Source organism: Gymnodraco acuticeps, unplaced genomic scaffold (assembly GCF_902827175.1).
Source record: "Gymnodraco acuticeps unplaced genomic scaffold, fGymAcu1.1, whole genome shotgun sequence".
Lineage (NCBI taxonomy): Eukaryota > Metazoa > Chordata > Actinopteri > Perciformes > Bathydraconidae > Gymnodraco > Gymnodraco acuticeps.
Genome location: NW_022992150.1, coordinates 2,468,791 through 2,491,523, shown reverse-complemented (window position 1 = coordinate 2,491,523; position 22,733 = coordinate 2,468,791). Strand labels below are relative to the sequence as shown.

Below are 22,733 nucleotides of genomic sequence, written 5' to 3'. Positions count from 1 at the left end.
AAACACATTTCAGAAAGAAAAGTGACTTGAAGTAATCTTGAGGATTTTCATTTACATAAATGCCTGTTAAGTCATAATCCTTCACCAAGTAAGGTAAACAAATGGTGTTACCTATGATCTCTGATATATGATGACAGCTTTTTACCTTTTAACTTTCAAACCACTTAAATGAATACATTCTTATTACAGTGCTTTATTAACATAATTGTTATTTAAGAATTAAACTGTGACAATGTAACTCAGACCACCAATAGAAGACTTTAGACAAACATATTTTTCTTGGTATTTATTACCACAAAAACAACAATCTGAGCAGTAACATATAACAGGAATACTTTAACTACTCTACATGTCAAACTGTCGTAACGATACACCCAAAATCTCCAGATAGATACATTACTTCAAAGCTACACTATACGGCACACAGTGTTTTAGACGTTTTCAATATTTAATCGGGGATTCGCGAGCTTGTCAGAAACACATTCATTACTCAACAACAGCTTTTGTTTTGTTGTGCATTTACATTGTGCTTCAATCTCAGCTTGAGTGTGAACAGCACACATTTCCTTACCTGTGCTTACATGTTCTTTTCTTTGTATTGTGAACAAATACTGAGTATATGTACTGTATGCATACACAATGAACAAACACAGCGCAATAACTGCTGGCTGCATCGACTGCTTGAAAAATTCAAATGTGCCGTAACATCAGCAAGCAAAACCCTGGCAAAACATTCACTAACATCAATAAGAAAAATAAACAGTCACCAAGTTATACACACAAAACATATATTCAGCCTGTTGACGAGGAAAAACCGAATTTGACATGCTCTCTGGATTTTAAGTAGAAAGGAAACTTTGATAGAAGATTTGATAAACTGCATGGTCAATTCATTTTAGCAATGCAAAAGCACTAACAAACACCCCACAGTAACATGTCCCTGATTGGGAGTTTGGTTTTAATATTTAAAGTGGCTGTTGAAAATAATTAGGCTTTTCTCTGCAATTAATTTGCATAAAGAAGCTTTTAATGTTCAAAGAAAGGTAAATACCCCCAATATTATTATCTTATCATTACGAGAGATGGAGACCAAGCACACATATTTTTCTGGCCAATTTTGAACTTTAAAAAAACGAATAAAAAAAACAAAACCATTCAAAATGTATCAACATACAGTCATAATGGAACCAAGCCTTCAATCTCCTGTTTCCACCCTTGAAATTAGGTGTTAACATTCACAGATATATAACTTACAATATCATAAAAATATCACAGCATTTTATTTCTAATGTATTCCCTAGGTAAATTATGTTATTTTACTCTACAGTGAATACACAGGTACAATCTGAAATTCACTCCACAGATACTGATGAGTCACAAAACCAGCTATAAAGGTGTTTTCAACCCTCAGGTTAAAGATGTATCATTATTCAAACTTTAACTAATCGATATTTTTGTTGCCAACACGAATGATGTTCTTATATGTTCAAAATGTGTATCTTTAAGCCATAGATATTCATCACATTACAACATTCTCCTCAACAAGGGAGCATAGAGCCAAAGCTGAGCTGAAACAGCAATGAACAAAGACCCTCCACTTCAATAAATCCTCTCCACGAGCTCCCTGAAATTGGGCTCCTTCTTTCCTCTTTAAAAGTGTTCATCTTGAAAGGGTGCCATGCTTCGCCTCCATACCCCTTTCAGTTCTGACCTTTTATTTCATAATCGGGAAGGGTTTCAAAGCATCAAACACGAGCACTGTGCCTGTGGTTGCCTGTTGTCGATAAAACTTCCATTTGTGCCTCTGCTTGCAGAGCACCATGCTGAAAGCAGCCTCAATGCCTCTCTGTGGGCACCTCACTGTAGCTACACCAGGCCGGTCTGCACGTGCACTTGTAGCGGATAGGGGTGGTAGACGAGGGGGGGCTGGGCCTGGGTGATGAAGTAGCTGCTGTAAATGGGCTCGGCCATGTACGGAGCTGGCTGGTAGAAGCAGGTGACGTTGGCAGTGTTGGGAATGGCGTTCTGTTCGCCCAGCACCCTGAGAGCCAGGACTGTGATCATGTTGAGGGTCTGCCTCCTCTCGTGTCCCATCAAACACACCGTGCTCTGGTCTATGACTCGCCGCAGGGTCATCAGGTAGTCGTACTTGCTCGTCTCCTCGTTGCCAATAAAATGGCATTGCAGGTAGGCCTCGATCTTTCGCTGCTGCTCGCTCACGTCGGGAAAGTCAATGAAGAAGCGGGAGCACATGTATCGCTCCAAGGACTTGATCTCAGTCTCGCTGGTTGGACGGAAGTTCCTAACCAGCAGGTTGCTGTATTTCAGCAGGCCCCCTCCTCGGATCTCCTCTGGTTTGTGGGTGGCGATGAGGCGGAGGCGGAGGTGGTCCATCGCCTGGTCAAAGTCTCCATACATGCACTCCGCTTCGACAGTGATAGTAGACTCCCCGGCTGCACCAATCCATGAACCCGCCCCGCCCCGGTTCTGTACAGCTTCTGGGGTTTGATCATTGATCTGAGGCTGTCCATATGTGTGGCTTTGAGTCTCTAAATCAGGAGGCTTCCTCGAGTGTTTTGGCTTTACAGTTTGTTCCACAGTTTCATTGGAGCCAGTCCCATCCTGAAGTGTACTTACTGGACCGCATGTGGGAGATGAAAGGGTTTGTAAAGCCTCTGACTTGGGGGTCAGAACATTTGAGCCATGAACTTGAGCGCTGTCCAGTAAAGAAGGCTTTCGCTGAAGAGGTTTGGGTATCTCTATGGGGGGAAACAGCGGAGTTGTAAGATCTGACAAATCAGTCAGTAAAGACCAATTCTCTGGCTTACTGATCAACTTCCTCGACATTTTCCTTTGTAATTTTGGTGAAGGGCAATAGTCGGGTACAATATTCTGTGATGTGCTGCAAGTTTTCTTAGCAGGAGGAGGAAAGGAAAATTCAAGAAGTGAATCTTGTGGGGAGTCGACTTTGAACTGAGTAGGTTCCACGCAATGGACTTCCTGCAGAGCTGACTTTTCTGCTGTTGGAGGAGCTTGTGACGCAGACAGCTCTCCATAACTCTGCAGATTTAAACATGCATGTGTCATCAGCGGATCCCTGGCAACCGGTAATAACGTTTCAGCGGCTAAAAGTAAAGGATAATCACTGTGAAACTGACCTTTCTCTTCTCCTTTTCCTTCACATATCTCAAACACAATTTCTTCTGCTGAATGAACGTCTTTGACCCCATCCACGTCTTTCTGCGGTAAGTTAGCGCTCGTGGAATCCAGCACCTCCTGCTGCTTTTCAACCACACGCTCAACCTTTGCACCTGGAAGCTCTTCCTCAAGCACAGGAATGGTCTCATCCTGAGATTGGTTTTCTCCATTGGAGTCTTTTTCAACATCAGGTTCAACTTCTCGAGGAACACTTGATTGCTCTTGCTTTTTCTTTTCATCCTCATTGTGTCTTTTAGACAAATTCCCAGCATTCAATGCCAACTTCCCTACTTGTTTCCTTTCTGTCTCCCAGTAAGACTCCAGCATGCGGTCTAATATGATCTGGAAGGAGTCCACGCTGAACTCGAACTGTCTTCTAAGGGAGCTGACGAAGCGGAGCCCTACGGTTTTAGATCTATTGTTCGAAAGCGAGATTAGGCTCCATCTGTCATGGTCGTTGAAAACTTTCACCATCTTTTGCACGTAGGCCTCCTTCATCGTCAGGCATGTGATCTTCCGTCTGTTAACGCCACAGGGGAGGAGGTCTCGTAGGGTGCCCAGCACCACCTCCTTTATCACCTGAAGGTCCCCCTCCCTGGGCAGCTCCACTCCAAAAATGATGTCTAAATCTCGGTAGCCGAGGCAGTTATCCCTCACCAGGACGTAGCTGGCCGTCGCGCCGTTGAGCCGTATATCTCTCACCTGGATGTCTCTTTCCACCAGCCGATCCTTAACCACACGGATGATGTCTTTCGCTCTCACCTGCAGTGTGGGGAAGTTTCCTCGTCCATGGATGGGGATAACCTCAGTCAAGACTTTGTCCAGAGCTTGCATTTGCTCAAGGGTCAAGTTGTGGAACCTCTTCTCTGTTGGAAGCTCCATCATCCTCACCTGTAAAATAGAGGTCTGACATATGTATCACATTATAAGGAATGAGTGTCAATGAAAGATTGAGGCAGTACAACAGAGTAGACAGCATATTATTTGAAATACTTTTTTTTCTTAGAATAACTAAATCTACTGGACAATACAGTATGCCCTTTTCAAAGGAAAATGTGCACATAAAATATATTTGTTTGGACATGTTTATCATCTTAACACCCCGTCTACATCCTTTTCCTTTATCATTTGTTTTCATTTATTTGTAAGCCTGAAAGTCTGGACTTCACTAATCTAACATTTGGTATTTTGTTTTCCCCTACTACTAAGAATTTAAATGCACAATTGCAGTCAAACTAATAAGTTAACTGCACTGAGGCATTTTGTTAGACATGATTTGACCATACTTTTTCTCTGATAGCATTTTGTGCAAAATGTAATGTGACATTGTTTATCAGCCAGGTATGAATTATAGTCAATGCTCCAATTTAGCAACAAAGGTAACAACAAAAAGCTGGATTAAGCAGTATTTTATTGCATTATTTGGCAAAGATTAGATATTTTGAATTAGCTTTTATATTTCAGATTATATATCATAATATTTCATCTTGTTGTATTTCAAGTTGTCTGAGAGAAAATAGCGCATGGATGAGATCTGTATTTTTTTATTCTGGAATTATTTTTTTCATTATCCATAAAACTGGTACCACTTGAAGTTCAATATTCTAAAAGGCTATAATGGAATGTTTGCATGATGACAACAAATAAATACTGCCTACCCGCCTTTAATATGTGCCGTGCAGACTGGGTTATTCTACCACCAGATGGCAACAGCATTATAACAAATGGCAAAGTCATCTGAATGGCACAGTAATCGCTTTATCATGCTTTTAGTGATGCACTGAATCTTTTCAATTCCCCATGTTGTACTTCTCTGTGCACAAGGTCGTAACAAGCAACAGGTTGCAAAAGTAAAAGTAAAATGAAAATAAACATGTTCTCACATTTATTTCCTATTCCTAATATACTTTAAAATGGTTGTCATGATAACAGATATTTGCTTCAAGCTATTTAGTGCAGACAACACACTTGTAAGATGTGAATAGTTTAAATAACGACCCCATGCAGTGGGAGTTTTAGTTATTTTCTGATTTTGATCAAATACATTCAAGTTGTACTATGAACGTCATCAGATGTTTGTCACGCGATTTGATGCTCACAGTAGATTCAGTGTGACTCACCCGTGTGTTATTCACTAGCTTGCAGCTGCAGGAAAATCTGGTTGATGGATCTATAATCGGCAGACAGGCTGGACTTGTGTGTGTTTTTATTGTCTGTATAAACATGTTCATCTGAAGAAGGAGTCCTGCTGAATCTAAACTTGGTATACCAAACAAGCCATATACAGCTGTTCTACACTAGACATATTGATTCTAATAAAAAGTGATGTGCTTATCCCTGCTGTTTTTAAAGTGACAACATTGTAATGTATTTGTTAAAGGGAAAAGGGTCTAAATTGTACGCTGACTCACTGATGAGGCAAATGTTTTAGTGTATTGCGGCTATAAACGACCTTCACACTCTAACGTTTTTATGACAACATAGGGATCATTTAGGGATCCACAGGGTGTTTTGAAAGATAAAAGATCTCATCCTGCCTATATTGCGTTCAATCAAATAAAATGAACGTGTTATTAGCTTAACACCTTAACACTTAACAGCTTAACACATTATTATTAGCTTTTAATCATGTACTTTCAGATTTGTTTTGTGCATTTTATTTAAAGGTGAAGGAAATTAAGCTTAGACATTTCTTATTAGTTTTTTAAAATTGTGTCAATTACATATTTGCCATTTATTGGGTTATTCCGTTATTGCTACACTCTAGCAAATCCAATTCAGGTCAAATGTATATGACCTCTATTGTTTGGGCAAAGGTAGGTGAATCTGTGCTATTTTAGAAAGCTTGACAGAAAACTTGAAAATGCACTTTGAGGTCATCTGATATATGTTGCTCTCATGACACCTAGGATTTTATTTTACTTATATTGTGTTAAGATTATTAAATTACAAATGTGAATTATGCATTTCAAAAAGCTTGTTAGATATCACTACTTGAATTGGTACCAAGTATGTGCCAATTGTAATGTATTGTATATGATCAAAAATTATAATTGACCATATACTCAACTTAAGTAAACTATAATGTTATTTTTTTATAATTATAGTAATTTTCTTACATTATTTGAATTTGTGTACTTCTTATTTATTGTTTTTGATAATGATAATGATATGCTATTAGATAAATGAAATTAATGTAGTTTAATACTAACAAAAAAATCTGTTTATCTCAGTGAAAAATAGCTAACCCTGTTGAATATAATTTGTACAGTTTTCAAGCTGTCCTGGTCAAATAATCTGATGTACTTTAAACAGCACTGGATCATCTGCTGAGTGCAGAGTGTGTGACACTACAGCCTGTGTTAGTATCATGAGTGTAAAGGTGTCAGACAGTAGCTCGGGGCACAAACAAGACCCACAGCAGCATCTAGTGAATCTGGGGGGTTACATCAGCTCGGTCCTGCAGCAGCACTGCTGCTCCTATGCCACTTGGCTTCTTTTTAGATAAGAATATATGAGTCATACAGCTCTGAATGAAGCATCACTGCCTGGCTCTCCTGGGTTAGGCTATTTCCCTGTGCGCAATAAAGAAACGACACAAAATGCACCACTTGACAAACAGGGAGGACATTCACTAAATATATAGAAGTCTGGAGGGTGGAATAAAGCATATTACATACTATATTATTTAGCTTAAATACATTGTCGTGATCTGGAGGTATAGGCCTATACTTTGGTGGATATTTTAACAATATTTTGCACAGGCCACTTTTGTTTTTTGGTGTTTAAACTCGAAATGTATCAATGACTATTTAGTTCAAAATGAGCCCCTCGTCGCTATTTAGTGGTGCATTAATATTTGTTGCAATATGGACACAGGTCACAAGTTGGCATTCAGCTTAAGCAACTGCACAGGCTAATATTTAACAAAATAACAACAACGTTAACTGCGTTTCACCAGAATTAGATAACAATACAACAGCTGCACAAGCAGCACAACACTTAAAAACTCACCTGTTTCGTTGCCAAATTAAAATAGAAAGTAAAGCCAGGGTAGCAATAGAAGGAAAACACAGATATATCCAACAGGTTTATCCGACCCTCTGAAAGGTTGCTGCTGAAGTTAACACGGACAGTTTCCTCTCAGCGCACCGCTGTTTCCATGGCAATCAGGCGTCACGAAATGTACGGTAAAGCACGACGCTCGGTCTCAAGTGACAGCCACTTAAGTTTCAAGCAAACGAGGTATCATAGGGCCGCCTAAAAGCATATTAACAGTTTGCTAAACTTGTATTGGTGCAGCAACAACGAGGTGTCAAGCTGAACTACCGGCGTGCCACCGCACTGCTGAGCTGTTGCGAGGTGAACATCACATCAGACGTGGGTGAGTCATCCTCTCTCCGTGATCCACACCATACATCTAATCATCAATCAACCGCTTCACCACCCACTCCTCCGCCGGTACAAGGCAACAGCCAGTTACTTTTATCCGACTGTAAACAAAACCTACAATAAAAACTGAATTAAAACACGGAGAATATGGTATTTTAATGTTAAAATGTAAGGTGTTTGTTTTTTTTCATTCACGTTTTGAGAGGAGGCGGGGGACAGCTCTCCCATGACGTCGTATGGAATACCGTGACCACGTGACGCTGACGTCATTCATATTTTGGTAAGACATCAGGAAGTGCAAAAGAAGGCGAAGACCGATACCAGAAAGGCTGAAGTTTCAGTGCCTAGTTTAGCTTTGTTTAGCTTGTTTTTTTGGACACAGTCCGTACGGTCTTATTGTTGGTTCGCTAAGAATCGAGTCAAGATGTCGAAATTGGAAAGTATCCTTTTAAAACAGCGATGAGGAGGGGACGTAAGACTGGTGTAACGTCAAAATAGAGACCGAACATAACAACATGACGGTGAGATTTATGCGGGTCAGACATCTGAAACATGATTTGTCCTGTTAGACATTCGCCAAATACACAAAGGCTGCCATAGTGAATAACCTTACCATTTCCTAGTTTCAGGCGTGGTAAGTAGGACACAAGTGGATCGAAGGCCTCGGAAGCTCCATTGCTAACGGTTGGAAATATCAAACAACCGACTATTGGTGGTTCACAATTTAGGTCAGGGTATTTTTAATACTCAAAATAATAAAACAGATAACTCTGTACGCGCCTATGTCTTATTGCTGTACATGTTCTATCAGAAAGTATTGTTTTAATCGTCTCTTATTTAGCATTAAACATACATCAAATAAATAGCAAACTTAGTTACATAACCTGTACTTTACACTCTATACTTATTTAGTCAAGAGAATAATTTTGCTAAATGTTAAATGTCAGACACAATTCTAAATACTTTTTTTATGTTGAGGAAATAGAGTAGAGACATATATAGATAGATGAATAGGCCAGACTTGTTTGTCCAGACCTCCCACTGTGAGGTCTATTAAAGGTTGTTTGTTGTGCTTGTTTGGGTTGTGTTCTTCTTTAACCTCCGATCACAGAACAGCTCTTCAATTTGAAGTTTGCTGCTAAACAACTCCAAAGCAGTTCAAAGAAATGTGACAAAGAGGAAAAAACAGAGAAGCTTAAGGTTAAGAAAGTAAGTTGAACTTCATCAAGATAGTACATTATGAAAGCCTCCCAGCTGGTGTTGACTGCTGTAGATATAACTGAACCGACCTATTCGTGTTGTCTAGGCCATCCAGAAGGGAAATATGGAAGTGGCGAGGATCCACGCAGAAAACGCCATCAGACAGAAGAACCAGTCTCTGAACTTCCTGAGGATGAGCGCGCGGGTAGATGCGGTGGCAGCGAGGGTCCAAACTGCAGTCACAATGAACCAGGTATATTGAATACTTGGTCACTAAATCTTGCTAAATGACCTAAAAGTCCGTTGAATTTTGGAATTTCCGACTTAAGAACCTTGTTTGTTGTTGTTTTAGTGAAAGTGTTTTGTTTTTTCTCAGGTCACAAATTCTATGGCTGGAGTGGTGAAAAGCATGGATTCCGCTCTGAGATCTATGAATCTGGAAAAGGTAAGGTATATTACAGATAAAATAATTGTATCCACTTTAGCAAAAACAATTCAATTGTAATTATAGTTGGTAACAAATTCCTCTCGGTTAAAAAAAAAATCTACTTCAGATTTCATCTCTCATGGACAAATTTGAGCACCAGTTTGAAACTTTGGATGTTCAGACCGCCCATATGGAAGACGCCATGAGTAGCACAACAACACTCACAACTCCACAGGTACATTTTAATGCCCTCCTCTTATATCATTTGTTCTTTGTGTGTAAAGACAAACTCATTCCCTGCTAATCTAATGTGTGTTTTCAGAATCAAGTGGAGGGGTTGATGCATCAACTGGCTGATGAAGCAGGGTAAGCTTTCATTCTGTGTCTCAACATTCTTTGTGAAATGATGTTAAATAACATAAATAGATGTATGATATGCATTCTTAGAGTACTGGAAGCTTAAATAGTGAAATGTTGTAGTCTGTATTATATGAGCATTGTGTTTGTTATTTGAAAATAAGATTTGAATGTTGGTTTATTCATCATGTTTAGATTGGACCTGAACATGGAGCTCCCTCAGGGACAGACAGGATCCGTGGGTTCCAGCGTGGCCTCTGCAGAACAGGTAAACATGTGTTTTATAACATTTTATATCTGGGTCGAATAAACTGAACTATACTTCAAAAAATTCAACTTAAGCCAGGCTGTTTGAATTTTTAAGCAACTTTAAGCCACATTTGATTGATACATTTTTGGGTCTTAACCGTTTTCAACCAAAAGCGAAAGAAAGATTTTAGTCATTGCACGTGTAGATCCTATGTTTTTTTAGAGAAACAAGCGTAGCAAAATTAAGCAGTAGATCTGCTCGCAGCCACTTCGGGGCGTCCATTGTCCGCCAAACGGCATTGAAGGAACAGTGTTTTTTGATGGTAAGCTTCTTTTAGTCATTTTAATCATCGGGTAAGCTTGTTTTGGAGGGGAGGATGAACCATGAAGCGATACACACTGGGACAAAGTGAGTGCAATGACAGTAGTGGTGATGAAGGCAACCATTTCCATTATGCCACGCTACTTCACGATGCCACCAAACTCCAGCGCCCAAATCTCTGCCAATGATACTTTCTATTTGTCCATAAATACTTTAAAAATGCAGTATTTGCAAAGACTTAAACAGAATGGGTTCTCCAAACTATGCTTTTCTTCCTCACTAATGTCTGTCTTTGCTCTCTCTTGTTCAAAGGACGAACTTTCTCAAAGGCTCGCCAAACTCCGCGATCAAATGTGAAGAGCGACTGCTCCAGAACACTACCTGAATATTTCTCCCAAAAACCTTTTTACTTACATCGTTCATATTCTCCTTCTTCATCTCTTGTGTCTCTGTCGAGGAGCTACTGCATCATTTTTTCTTTCCTCACATAATGAATCTGGTTGACTGTGTTAATAATAACCTTTGGCCTCTGTAGACTCAGAGGTGCTAGATTTGGAAAATGTATACATTTCTTAAATATATTATTTTCCAAAAAGTAAGATCTAATGTGGCTTTATTGTTTAACATGTATACTCAAGAACAACTTACATTTTTCAAATATGGAGCGTGACAGTCGTTACCCTGTATTTATTGGCATATTTCATATACTTTTGGTGCATAAGCTGAAGGTTTGGGGTTATACAATTCAACTTGTTGTTAATAAGCGCATGATTGCGGAACCGTATAAGCATTTTTCTCTTCGTGTGAAAGACCTTCTTGCTTACTGGTGAACTGAATTCTTCTTTAGATTTGTTGAAATGTAATTCTGAGGATTATACTTTAGAAGATATTGGATGAAAAACCCGTGTTGGTGAACTTCAGTATTTTCACTGATCATTTGGTAAGCGGTTACAGTTTGGATATTATACAGTTAGCAACAATAAAGTTTTATAATACTTTTATCTTTTTGCCGTTTGAATACATTGATTTACCATTTCTATTCATTGCATTTACTTTACCAATATATCTATTGCGAAGGGTCAATATTGAAATTGAACTACAAAACCATATGCTTTATATAATTGGCAAAAATTGTAATGTGCTTTGCTTTTATGATAAAGTATTAGCTCTACAACTATCGCGGGGTGAAATGCAAACAAATGGTGTAGTTTCAACATTACGTAGGTGCCAATATTTGTAGACAAACACATGCCTAATCTAACTAATGAATATTCTTAGTGTACATCCAATACTAAGCATTCAAAATATATATTTTGAGATATTCAGTGCAAAAAAAGACAATGGTGCATAATATTAATATGTAATATAATCATATACAAGATGACAACAAGTCTCAGGTGTGAGAAAAGTGGCTCTCATGCGTATATTTTTGGCCATCGCCCCTCAACCAAAAGGAGACAAGTGGTCCAAATGAGCTGCTCTCTGTGTTTGCCCTCTGTCTGCTGCCGCAGTGTCCCTCTTGGTAATCAAATGTCTCCTCAAGGAGAAGTCCTTCAATCCATTTAATAAAAACTTCTGCTCCACTGCATGCAGATGAAGAAATGAACTGTACAACTCAATTTCTCTGTAATCTTGAATCTATGTTCAGTAAGATACTATTATGTTATTTGCGTGTGTTGTAACTATGGTATCGAGTGCATGAATACAAACAATTAAATTAGTTAAGGAGAGGATAAACAAGATAAAATATATTAGAAATACAACAGGGAACATAGCTAGCGAGCATGCTCCCCCCTCTAAAGGTCCGGTTTATTTCATTTTAAGGATGCGCACCAAGCAACATCTCCAGGTGCTCCTTTGAGAACCAGGGCAAAAAAGTTATGTGCACCCCTGTTTATGTGTGTCAGATGCAGAGCCCTAGAGAGATAATAGAGATTATCTCTCTAGGGCTCTGGTCAGATGTAGTGAGAACCGAGAACACTAGTGCGCATGTGCAGCAGGGCTGTATGCTTTAACCATGGACTGTTTATAATGATATACCAGTGTACAGTATTGCCCTCTAGTGGGCACTGTGAGGAACTGCAACACAACTCGTGTATAATTAGAGTTAATATCTGTCTCTTTATTAGTATCGCTGTTTTAACGTAGCGTTGGTGTGGTTCTACAAATGATGAGTTTTTTTTGTTTTTTGCACAGGTTTCTATCCCGGAAATCATCTAAACGTGTCGATTGTTCACATGTTATTTAAATAAAATGCAGTATAAGGATCATTTACAATAATATCAATGTGGTTGAGTGTGTGTGTGTGTGTGTGTGCCCCTCCTTTTTGGAGAAAACGGATTTGGAAATGGACCAAAGACCTCTGGGCAGAAAGCGTATCATCATGTGACTCTGACGTAAGCAGGAAGCAGCTGATCTGCCTTCACTGCCTTCTTCTAGTACCAAGTAATGTATACAACTGTACTCCTGATCTCAAATACTTAGTCATCTGCAATAGATTGTTTTTTAAGTAAACGTTCTACCCTGTCGTGGTAAGTAGACTTTACACTTATGTGCTTAACTTAGCTAGCTAGCTGTTTAGCTCGGGTAACCAAACTCCCATTTAACTGGACTGTTTGTCGTGCTAGCTAACTTAGCATTAGCTTAAGTGTTTTTCCGGAACAGAGAAAATAGTTTTAAGTCTGTTAACTGTTTATACATAATTGTGTGTGTATTAAGCTCATGACTGGTGACACGTGTTCGTTATGTAAGCCTTTAAACGTGTCCTCTGTACTTTTATTGGTGTTCTGCTTCAGTAGAGCTGACAATAGGTGACAGCTAAGTGAAACATTTTTGTGTTTTCTGCAGCTACAGGAGATCTGCTGCAGTCTCTTAAGTCATCAGACTTAAAGCCCAGATAAATACTTTACTCTGCCTGGTGAGAAGGATGTCAAGCACAGCCATGAAGAAAAAGGTGAAGTATGGGCTCATCGGTGACTTTGTTGTATCACAAATAGTGGTGGAATACACAAGTACAATATTGAGTAGTACTTGTTTACAATAGGTTATACTGATACTTGTTTACAGTAGTACAATGATTGCCATAAAATAGCCATAAAAGCTGTAGCAATAGCTAACATAATGGAAAATGCACATATTGCTATGTAATATTTGTAACCTTAGTAAACATTAAGTCAAAGTATATAATTTAGTTTAAATAATATACAGGTTTTTGGGTGTCCAAAATGTCATATACTGATAACATGTGAGTCACAAATGATCAGTTAAAATAATATGATGTACCTATATGTGCTTACAGGTGATTGCCACAATTATAACATATTCTATAACACATAGTTGTGAGCAAGCTCTCTGATTGGTCAATAGGCGTGTTTGATTCCACGATCAAAGAACGGTCAAATAGAACGTGCCTTTTCACAACAAGTCAGTATCCCTCCGCGTCTGAGAAAAACGGTATACCCTTGGCCATACACTTTCGAACTGGAACAAGAAAGCAGCGGAGAAGTAACGGGGCAGAAACCCTCCTTTTTACGTTACGAAACAAACTTCCAAACATAATATGGAAACATTTAAGATTAACTTCAACCTCCGGGGGGGGTCTTACTGTGGAGGACTGGATTGAGGAGTGCCTAGAAAAAAAAGCACCTAAACGACAACATGCAGAGCTACGTGAAGAGCAGGTAGACCAACTGGAAAAGTACCACAATTCAAAAGCTAACTGCAAACTGGAACAAGAAAGCAGCGGAGAAGTAGTGGTTTCCATAGCGACACACAGCCGTTATATTGTTACATTGTCTCTCGTTGGAAAATCGTTAGCTACAAAATGTCAGATTTTATAGTTATCATCTGGACAACAGAAAAATGTGGAGCAACGCGCTTTTTGCCGGTCCGGGACACGCCAAACGGCCACTGGAGGAAAGCTCTTCCGTGAACACCACAGCACCAACTGCAAAAAAGTCTGGCATGGAGTTCATGAGTTGTTTAAAAAATTGCACGTTTAATGGCAGCATGAACATCCACCTTCATTCTGAAGCCAAAATGTTAAATATGTAAATAAATAAATAAATAGCCTAATTCAAGAATTGTTGTCAATAAATTGTTTTCAATAAATTGGTTAATAATATATTATTTACTATAATTATATCAATAACTGTAAACGGGGAAGCAGGAGTGTTCGATTGATCGGCTCTCGTTACCAAGGGAACTACTTTATAGGAACTACTTTCTGACGGAGATTAACTCAAGCAGAAAGTGAAGGTTTGGGAGCAAATTAGCCCACATTATGAAATTATTTTACGATATTGTTGATTACAATGATAGTTTGTGTTATAGAATCGCAATCATACACTTGAGGCCGTTCTTTAACGTCATTATTGGTACGCCTGTACTGGAGTACCAATAATGACGTTAAAGAACGGCCTTAAGTGTATGATTGCTTAAATATAAAATGACACTGACTGGGGTAATTCTGCTGCATCATGAGTACTTTCACTTTTGATACTTCAAGTTGCACAGAATACTTAACTTATTTTGACAAAGGTTTTTTTACATTGTGATACTACAAGTGCTACATTTATTGAAGTGACATGTCTGGATATTCTACCTCTGGTCATAGGCAAGGCAAGTTTATTTATATAGCACTTTTCAACACAAGGCAATTCAAAGTGCTTTACAAAAAATGAAAGACATTAAGAAAATGGCATTTAAAATCAGTCATTAAAAAGAAAAGCTAATAAAATAAACATGAAAGAAAAAATACATGGATAAAAGTTACAGTGCAGTCTAAGATATGAATAGTTCAATACGCCTATAAGAGAGGATAGAAAAGGATTTAATTTCAGTGATCTGATCGAATCGGTTGCATTTGTGCTTTCAGGTGTTACTGATGGGGAAAAGTGGTTCCGGGAAGACGAGTATGAGATCCATCATATTTGCAAATTACATAGCTCGAGATACACGCCGCCTCGGAGCTACAAGTAAGTGTACTTTGAAGAAAGGCGACAGCTGAAATAAGTTAAATGTTTTTTTGATCTCATTTATTAAACTATTTTTTCTCCCTCTGTGAATATAGTTGACGTGGAGCACTCCCATGTACGGTTTCTTGGCAATCTGGTTTTGAACCTTTGGGACTGTGGAGGGTAAAGCACCTTTGTGAATTATTTGCCCTCTTTTAGACCAGTTTCAACTCTTTTAAGTGTTTTCTCTGACCTGAAACCCTCTGTGAATCCCAACAGACAGGACACATTCATGGAGAACTACTTCACCAGCCAGAGAGACAACATCTTCAGAAATGTAGAGGTGCTTATTTATGTTTTTGACGTGGAGAGCCGTGAGCTGGAGAAAGACATGCACTACTACCAGTCGTGTCTGGAAGCCATCCTGCAAAACTCCCCCGACGCTAAAGTGTTCTGCCTCGTCCACAAAATGGATCTGGTACAGGAAGACCAGAGAGATCTGGTAAGCTTACTGATTTAGATGTATTATAATACTGGTGTAAACATGTTTGTTGTCTCACACAGAAGCAAGTAAACATGACGGCGAGTGGTAGAACATTATTCAAGTAATTTTTACATGAAAATAAGGTGACGATAAACTATTTTATAATTTTTTTTTTTTACTCTATCCTTAATAACACAATCAAATCATTACTTTGACATTATCAGCCAGCCTCTTACAAAAAAGGGAATATACATGTACTTTGTTAAATTGTATATAATTTAGCTAACATCTCAACATTTACGTCATATTATTATGTTTAGAATACGCAGAACCATTTAAGATACAACATCAGCAGGCTATCCGTAATCTTGGTCATCTCTTTTGTTAGTATCAGTAATATTACAATGTATTTCCCTATTCTACCTTCAAATAAATATAAAAATGATCAAGGTGTGATTATTTTGAAGATATTTACCAAACAAATTATTAAGTCTGTAAAATACAATTTGCAGGCTGGGAAAGGTAAAATCATACGATCTTATCCATATTAAGATTTCAATACATTTCAGTTCAGACCTAATTAGACCCTCCAGAAAAACGCGGGCTAAAATCCTTGATTATGCGATTAAACATGCAGGGTTTTTATGTGATGTTATGCAGTGAAATTGCGGAAAGTTGCGAAATATGCGTAAATAAAAAAAATGTTTATATTGGGCTGTCTTATTTATTCTCTCTCACACACAACCTGCCACTAACGGTAAACCCCTTTACTATTCAATTAAACACATTCAATGTTTATTTATTGTAAAAGCAATTGGGCTATTTTAATCACACTCTCACAAACTTCTCCGCCTCATTCTGGTTTCATTTACTCGTTCGTTATCTGACCAGCTTCAATCTTGTAGGCTACTCACCTCGTTTCTTGTAGCCCTCAAAAGGGTTTTGGAGGTTGATGCCTCAGTGAACGTGAGTTGTTTGGCTTTCTTGTCCGGAGCTACGGTGGCCGGCAGGTGCAAACGCGGAACAACGGCCCAAAACGCATACATTAGCAGGAAACACCTGCAAATAATTAAATGAAAAACAAACAAACCCTGAAAACAAATACAACAGAAAAACGCTGCATTTACAGAAATGATACAAACTAAATACAACACACAAACCCCGAGAACAAACGCAACAAAAAAACGCTGCACGATATGCAAAGTCTAAAGCACATACAAATCCCAAAACACATACAAAAAAACCATTCCGGAAGACCTCTAGGGGGGCGCGCTACGTGGAACAGATTGATGTCTGACCAGACATAGAGAGAACGAACAAGAGTGACGGAAATCGGGAGGAAATAAAGTTCATTGGAGTGAAGAAGGTACGTTTTGAAAAAGGACATTTTAATTCTTAGCAGTTTGTTTATATGTATGTATTTGTGTATAGATGTTGCAACTATACATAGCTTTAGCAATTGCCTGTAACTATGGTCATGCTAATAAAGCTATTGAATTGAATTGAGAGAGAAAGAGAAGTGACAACATGTGAAGAGGGACAAAGTAATGACAGGAGAGTAGTGTGCATTAGACATGCTCAAGAACAAATATATAGAAGACATTCAAGGAGAGAGAGACAAAACACAGATTCAACGGTAAACATGATGTATCTTTCTATTTATTTAGCTAATCACTATTTAGACTGTGTTTTTGATTGACTTGATTAAATGGATTTACTACATCAATGTATGTCTTTTCAAGCTGCCATGTTTTGTCCTTTCTGTGACCAACATCTGGGGAGTGTTCTGTGGCTCCTGTGGCAAACATGTACAGTTTTTGGCAGAAGTTTTTTTTGTATCTGTTTCAAATGCAAGAAATAAGGATTCAACACACTACTCTGTTTAGAATACTAATTGGCAGATGCATACACTAGTTATCAGCATGAAGGACACATTTTTTCATTGTCTGTTTATGTGAAATATGTAGAAGCCGTCATTAAATTGTAGACCAATGCATGATTAAATGTACAAAACATGTGTATTATATTATACATTCATAATTGTGTATTAGTTCTATCTTTATAGAGAACATTATACATTTAGAATCAGATTTTGAGACAGTGAGCGGCTGGGAAAGTCACACAAACAGTTGCTGACGTGATGTTTTCTTCGCATTCTCAGGCATTCCATAAGGAGGGCCAGGAACTCACGCTTGGGACCACCAGTGTCCACTCCATCCTCAGTGTGTCCCTCATCATCAGTGAACTTAACTGACATCTCATGAGAGGGATCGAATGAGGCACCTTTGAAGCCGCGGATTGCTCCATCCCACACATTGGCTCTATTAATATTGAACCTGCTGCAAGATGTATTTGTTATTTTTGCAGAGTTCTGCAACAATGTGTGCCACAGTCAGGTATTCTGTGCTGGGAAAGACAAAGTGATGTACTGTAATATTAAATGATGAAGCTATAATAAGATTTGCAGTATAGAATAGAAAAATTAAGTGGTAATAGTAGCAATGAATACCTTTGCTCCATTTTGTCTTCTGGCTCAGACTGGCTATCAATAATAAGTGCATACACATTTGTGTAGTTGCTGCAGTGAGAAGACAGTTGAATAATTATTTTCAAATACATAATATATGCATGACAGTCATATTTACAAAAGGATGTCGATCCTCTTCCTGTTTTTTTTCCAATACATTGGGTTCTAAACTGACAACAGTACTTTTGTCATACTCCTGCACAATCCTTGTAAACATTTGAAATGGATGCAAGAAACAATATCTGATCTTTGAAAAATATTTGTGGGTGTTTTTTGTATCGTCTTCACTAAGATGTTGTGGGTGTCATTTGGAAATGTATGAAAGTATAATTGTTCTGCTTCCTGGCAATGTTACCCACTGTGATTGGAGGCTATACAAACAAACAAATGTAAAAATAAAGATACACACCACACAACTGAGGTTACCTACTGTAACCCCAGCTTCTATGAGTAAATGGATTCGCCCTCTAAGGCTATCGCTATTGGGTAATCCCCCTGCGCCCCCACGCAGCACTGAAACACTTGTAGTACACGCCCACCGCGGGCTTCCTTCCGGTATAAATAGGAAGGAGGACCGAAAATCTGCTCCCATACAACATAACTTTTCTTCAGCTATTCGCAGAGCCAGTGGGGCCCATCACTTAGAGGGCTGCGCCATTTACTCATAGAAGCTGGGGTTACAGTAGGTAACCTCAGTTATATTTCGTATATGGCTTCGCCCTCTAAGGCTATCGCTATTGGGTTAAGGGCGAATCATGATGTAGTCTGCACCCCACTGGGTCCGCCCGGCACTAGAAGCACAGACATACCTGCTCAATAACATCCCATGCCTGTTGTGCCATGCGTAATGGCGCATCACCGTCCCTGGAACATAGCAAAACATGCCTATCTTCCCTGACGGGGTGAAGGCTGGGAACAATACATACCAGCCGCTGTGAGAAAGTAGAGACGAAGGTCCCACCTTGCCCAGCGATCATAGAGGGGAAAAAGCAGCTCTCTGTGTGTCAGACAGGTAGGAGAGCACCCAGCTGGATCCCTGATGTCACTCACTCTGACCAGGCACTCAGTACAAAGTGTGTCAGAGGAAAAAGGAACATCCCTCCTATAAGAGGGAAAAAGGGCCGCTCTCCGCGTGCCGAGAGGCAGGAGAGAGGCGCACAGCTGGCTCCCTGACGTCACTCACTCCGACAGTACACCCAGTACAGGGTGTCCTGACGTCACTCACTCCAACAGGACACCCAGTACAGGGTGTGTCAGAGAGGAATGGGAGACATCCCTCAAATAAAAATGAATAAATGAACAGGGGGAAGACCAAGATGCAGCAGTGCAAATATCTTCCACTGACATTCCTCCGTGCAAAGCCGTGGAGGAGGAAATTCCTCTGGAGTGCGCATTGATGTTCTCCGGGGGATCCACCCCAGAGGAGACATATGCCTGTGACACAGCCAGTGTGACAGCCGTTTTGCAGACAGAGGTTGCCCGATCGAGCGCTCTCCATAGTGCACAAACAGGTCGCATACAACGGCTGCTGCGTTCTGCGAGCCCCTCTGTTAATTTAGCCGGGAATATACATTGCTCTGATGGAGAGCAACGTGTGTGCGCGCGCCCAGAACAGCAGCCGCCTGGCTGCGTTCAGAAGCTGCGCAGATCGTACTCCTCCCTGGCGATTGAGGTAGGCTGCTTCCATAGCCGTGGCCTGTTGTCTGTGCAAATCAACACATGTTTGATTGTAAAGCAAAGGGGCGACTCCCCCGTTCTTTTCCGAGATTTAGAAAAATAGCGGGGGTAAAAACCGCGCAAGACACTGTTCCTGGGAGGACAGGAGTGTTTCTTGTAGGCCTATCCCATGGAACTGCTGGGGGAGAGGCTTCTCTGTGATGTGCCGTAATGGTCGTCATGGTGACGAGCCACGCCATCGCCGCCCGTGAGGCAAAAGGGCAAAGAGAAAATAGCTATATTTCTGATTGGCTGGGCGTATTGCAAACCACGCCCCGTAAAACTCAAACGTTTTGTGAAGCCGCCATTTTATTATCCTCGCATTAGCATTAGCCCAGCGCAGAAACACAGAGAGACTAACTTATGGCAACACAAAATAAAACATGGGAGTGGTGGAGATGAGGAGGTGTCGGCGTTCTGGCGATTTACTCGGAAGGCTTCAGTAGAAGCTGCTGGGAGTCCCAGCAGCTTCTACTGAAGCCAGTCCCCAACTCCGGGGACTTTGGGCGGCAATATACGCCGTGAAGTGGTTTGCGGCCTGCCAGTAAACCCAAAGCAGAAGAAGAAGAAGTGACGTCAGCGGCTTCATTTGCCTAATCCACCCCCAGGGATTTATTCCGGTGTGAACGCGATCTGTACTTAGTTCATGAGAACTAAAGAGTTCTCATGAACCTTTGTGGGAAAAGTACTGCGGTGTGAATGCGCCTAAGGGGATCATCCCGTGACCAGCTGATGCCAACGCCGAGCAGTTGCGTCACGGAGAGGGCTGTGTGGGTTGTGACATGCCGGAGGAGAGCTGTCAGTTCCTCCACTCGCTGCCGCGAGAGCCGCGCTCTGCTGGCTGAGTTTAATTCCACTCCCAGATAAACGTTTGTCTGAGAGGGAAGAGGACAGCTCTTCTTCCAATTTATTATGAAACCCAGGCTTTGACAGATACCGTCTGTAAAGCAACTTCCTCGCTGGAGCGAGCCAGCAAATAGCAGGTCGTCCAGAGAAAACCACACTCTCATCCCTCCTCTGTGTAGTGGCTCCAGCCTTCTCTACACAAAAATGGGAGAAGCCAGGAAATATCCGAACGGCAGATGATTGTCTGGTCTGATATTCCCTGAATGAGAAAACGCAGGAATTTCCTGTGTCTTGGGATGATGGGTACGTGGAAGTATGCATCCTTCAGGTGGAAGTGAACCAGTCGTCCTGGTGAACACATTCCAGCACCTTTTTGATCGTCAGCATGTTGCCCGTCTTTTTCGGGATTAGAAAAATAACGGGAGTGAAAATCCCTGATTTTCCTCCCTTTGAGGAACCCTGGAAATATTCTCTTTCAACAGGAGTTCCAGCAGCGCTGAATGTAGCGCAAGACACTGTTCCTGGGATGACAGGAGTGTTTCTTGTATCCCATGGAACTGCGGGATATGAGATATGCTGTAATGGTCGTCATGGTGACGAGCCACGCCCTCGCGCTTCTTGAGGCGAAAGGGCTGCGAGGGAATCTCCACACGCTGCATTTCACTCTGGCTCTCATCATGAGGCGTGTACACGCCCAGGGGATGAGTAATGGTGTGTGCAGTGCTGTCCACACGAGGCGTTATAACGGTGCTCGTGGATTTATTATGACCGTGTGTAGGAGGCATATCTGGGACAGAGGAATGCCGCAAGCTCTGCAGTTTATAAACTGAAGAGTTTATCGCCGGCCACTAGAGGGCAGCGTCACTGCTGTCGCTGTCCGGATATGCCGTCCTTTGACCCGGAAGTGCCGAGCGGCCATTTTAGTTCACATGTTGTTCATTCACTCCGCCTCGAGTTGAGCAAGCCCCCAGGAAGTGCGCCGGACTCAGATGAAAATATTCGTGCTGGCCAAACGGCGGTACTACACTTCCGTTTGGTTGCCAGGCCCGGAAACACTTTTTCCCATTGACTTACATGGGGAAAGAGTGGTCTGTAACTCGTTGGATCATTTTTTTTAAACTAAATAAACTACCCAGTATGAACACTTGTATAGCCCTTATTAAAAACATTCGTTCCTCAAGTTGTAAAAATTAGCTAATAACGTTATTCTGAGAGTTATTTCCCTCTGCATTATGAACGTGCATCTAACCCACGGGACCGCGCCGCCTGGCACGTTCATGTTACGTGTCCCGACCAATCAGAGCACACTGTGCTCACAGGGTGGGGCTGGAGCTATTGGAGCTACAACGAGCCGTTAAAGGCAGAGAGTGAAATTCAGTGAATACACGTAGTTTACAGAGATGCTGTATGAGAAACCAATGTGAGTTGCTTTATCTTTACCCATGGATGCACAATAAGAACGGATCCATATCGTCTTACTGCCATCCCACGGAGCTGTAATAATGGATATATTGCACATGTTTGCTGTAATTCATTATCATACTACATGGGCTGTATGATTAAATCTTGTACCGTAAATGTTGTATTAAATAAAGTTAATATTACCGACATTATTAACGTCCCTGTAGCTTCGTATTGCACTAAGAAGCTTATTGCACTGTATATAAATATATATATATAGGCTACAGTGCAAAAATTATTTCATGCTAAATGAAGCTCTGTTGGATATCACTAGATCCTCTTACAGCGTAATATAAGTACATAAGTTACGATTGATGTGCACATTAGCATCATTACTAGCTAGCCGCTAGCTAATATCTGCCGCCTCGTTAATATCAAATCCATGATAACAACAATCCATTACCATGAACGCGCGGTGCTGTTACGTGTACGCAAATTGACGTGCTTGATGTGAACGAGCATTTTGGTTAAAGTTGCGCATGCTCTATGAGTGCACATACGGGTACTTCTCAGGCATGCTGGGTAATCTGTGACGTTTCACTCTCTCAAAAGTTGAGCCATTTTATCATCATGCGCTAATGAGCAGCTCTCATAGGAAT

General features: G+C 40.5%; 3 protein-coding genes across 7 annotated transcripts in view; 2 read left to right on the top strand and 1 right to left on the bottom strand.

The window, feature by feature from the left end:
* Positions 1-271: 271 nt before the first annotated feature.
* On the bottom strand, positions 272-16,513 carry LOC117538498. 3 transcript variants are annotated; one of them, XM_034204244.1, is made up of 2 exons: positions 16,499-16,513; positions 272-4,089 (listed from the first exon to the last, which is right to left on the bottom strand). In XM_034204244.1, the coding sequence occupies exon 2, from the start codon at positions 4,081-4,083 to the stop codon at positions 1,867-1,869; it is 2,217 nt and encodes a 738-aa protein (XP_034060135.1). In that variant the 5' UTR covers positions 4,084-4,089; positions 16,499-16,513; the 3' UTR covers positions 272-1,866. The 3 variants fall into 3 exon arrangements, with proteins under 3 accessions (XP_034060135.1, XP_034060134.1, XP_034060133.1); XM_034204243.1 differs by lacking the exon at positions 16,499-16,513 and adding an exon at positions 7,213-7,640; XM_034204242.1 differs by lacking the exon at positions 16,499-16,513 and adding an exon at positions 7,213-7,638 and having other exon boundaries at positions 272-4,104.
* Positions 7,810-11,146, top strand: LOC117538500 (charged multivesicular body protein 1b). Its single transcript, XM_034204248.1, has 8 exons — positions 7,810-8,030; positions 8,702-8,799; positions 8,897-9,043; positions 9,167-9,235; positions 9,345-9,452; positions 9,540-9,583; positions 9,770-9,842; positions 10,458-11,146. Exons 1-8 carry the CDS (start codon positions 8,015-8,017, stop codon positions 10,500-10,502), a joined length of 600 nt encoding a protein of 199 aa, XP_034060139.1. The 5' UTR covers positions 7,810-8,014; the 3' UTR covers positions 10,503-11,146.
* The window catches only part of rraga (Ras-related GTP binding A), a 26,751-nt gene continuing 16,498 nt past the window's right edge, over positions 12,481-22,733 (top strand). The window contains exons 1-5 of one of the 3 annotated variants that reach the window (XM_034204246.1): positions 12,481-12,590; positions 12,993-13,098; positions 15,022-15,121; positions 15,217-15,283; positions 15,380-15,602. In XM_034204246.1, the coding sequence (XP_034060137.1) occupies positions 13,072-13,098; positions 15,022-15,121; positions 15,217-15,283; positions 15,380-15,602 (417 nt within the window). In that variant the 5' untranslated portion in view covers positions 12,481-12,590; positions 12,993-13,071. Of the gene's footprint in view, positions 12,677-12,992; positions 13,099-13,456; positions 13,826-15,021; positions 15,122-15,216; positions 15,284-15,379; positions 15,603-22,733 lie in introns of those variants that run through there. The other 2 variants (XM_034204245.1, XM_034204247.1) reach the window with 2 other exon arrangements.

Excerpts from the sequence above, each read along its gene's own strand:
- LOC117538498 (XM_034204244.1), bottom strand. The coding sequence starts at position 4,083 with ATGATGGAGCTTCCAACAGAGAAGAGGTTCCACAACTTGACCCTTGAG.
- LOC117538500 (XM_034204248.1), top strand. Across the intron at positions 9,044-9,166 it reads CTGCAGTCACAATGAACCAG|GTCACAAATTCTATGGCTGG; the intron begins GTATATTGAATA and ends GTTTTTTCTCAG. Across the intron at positions 9,453-9,539 it reads CAACACTCACAACTCCACAG|AATCAAGTGGAGGGGTTGAT; the intron begins GTACATTTTAAT and ends GTGTGTTTTCAG.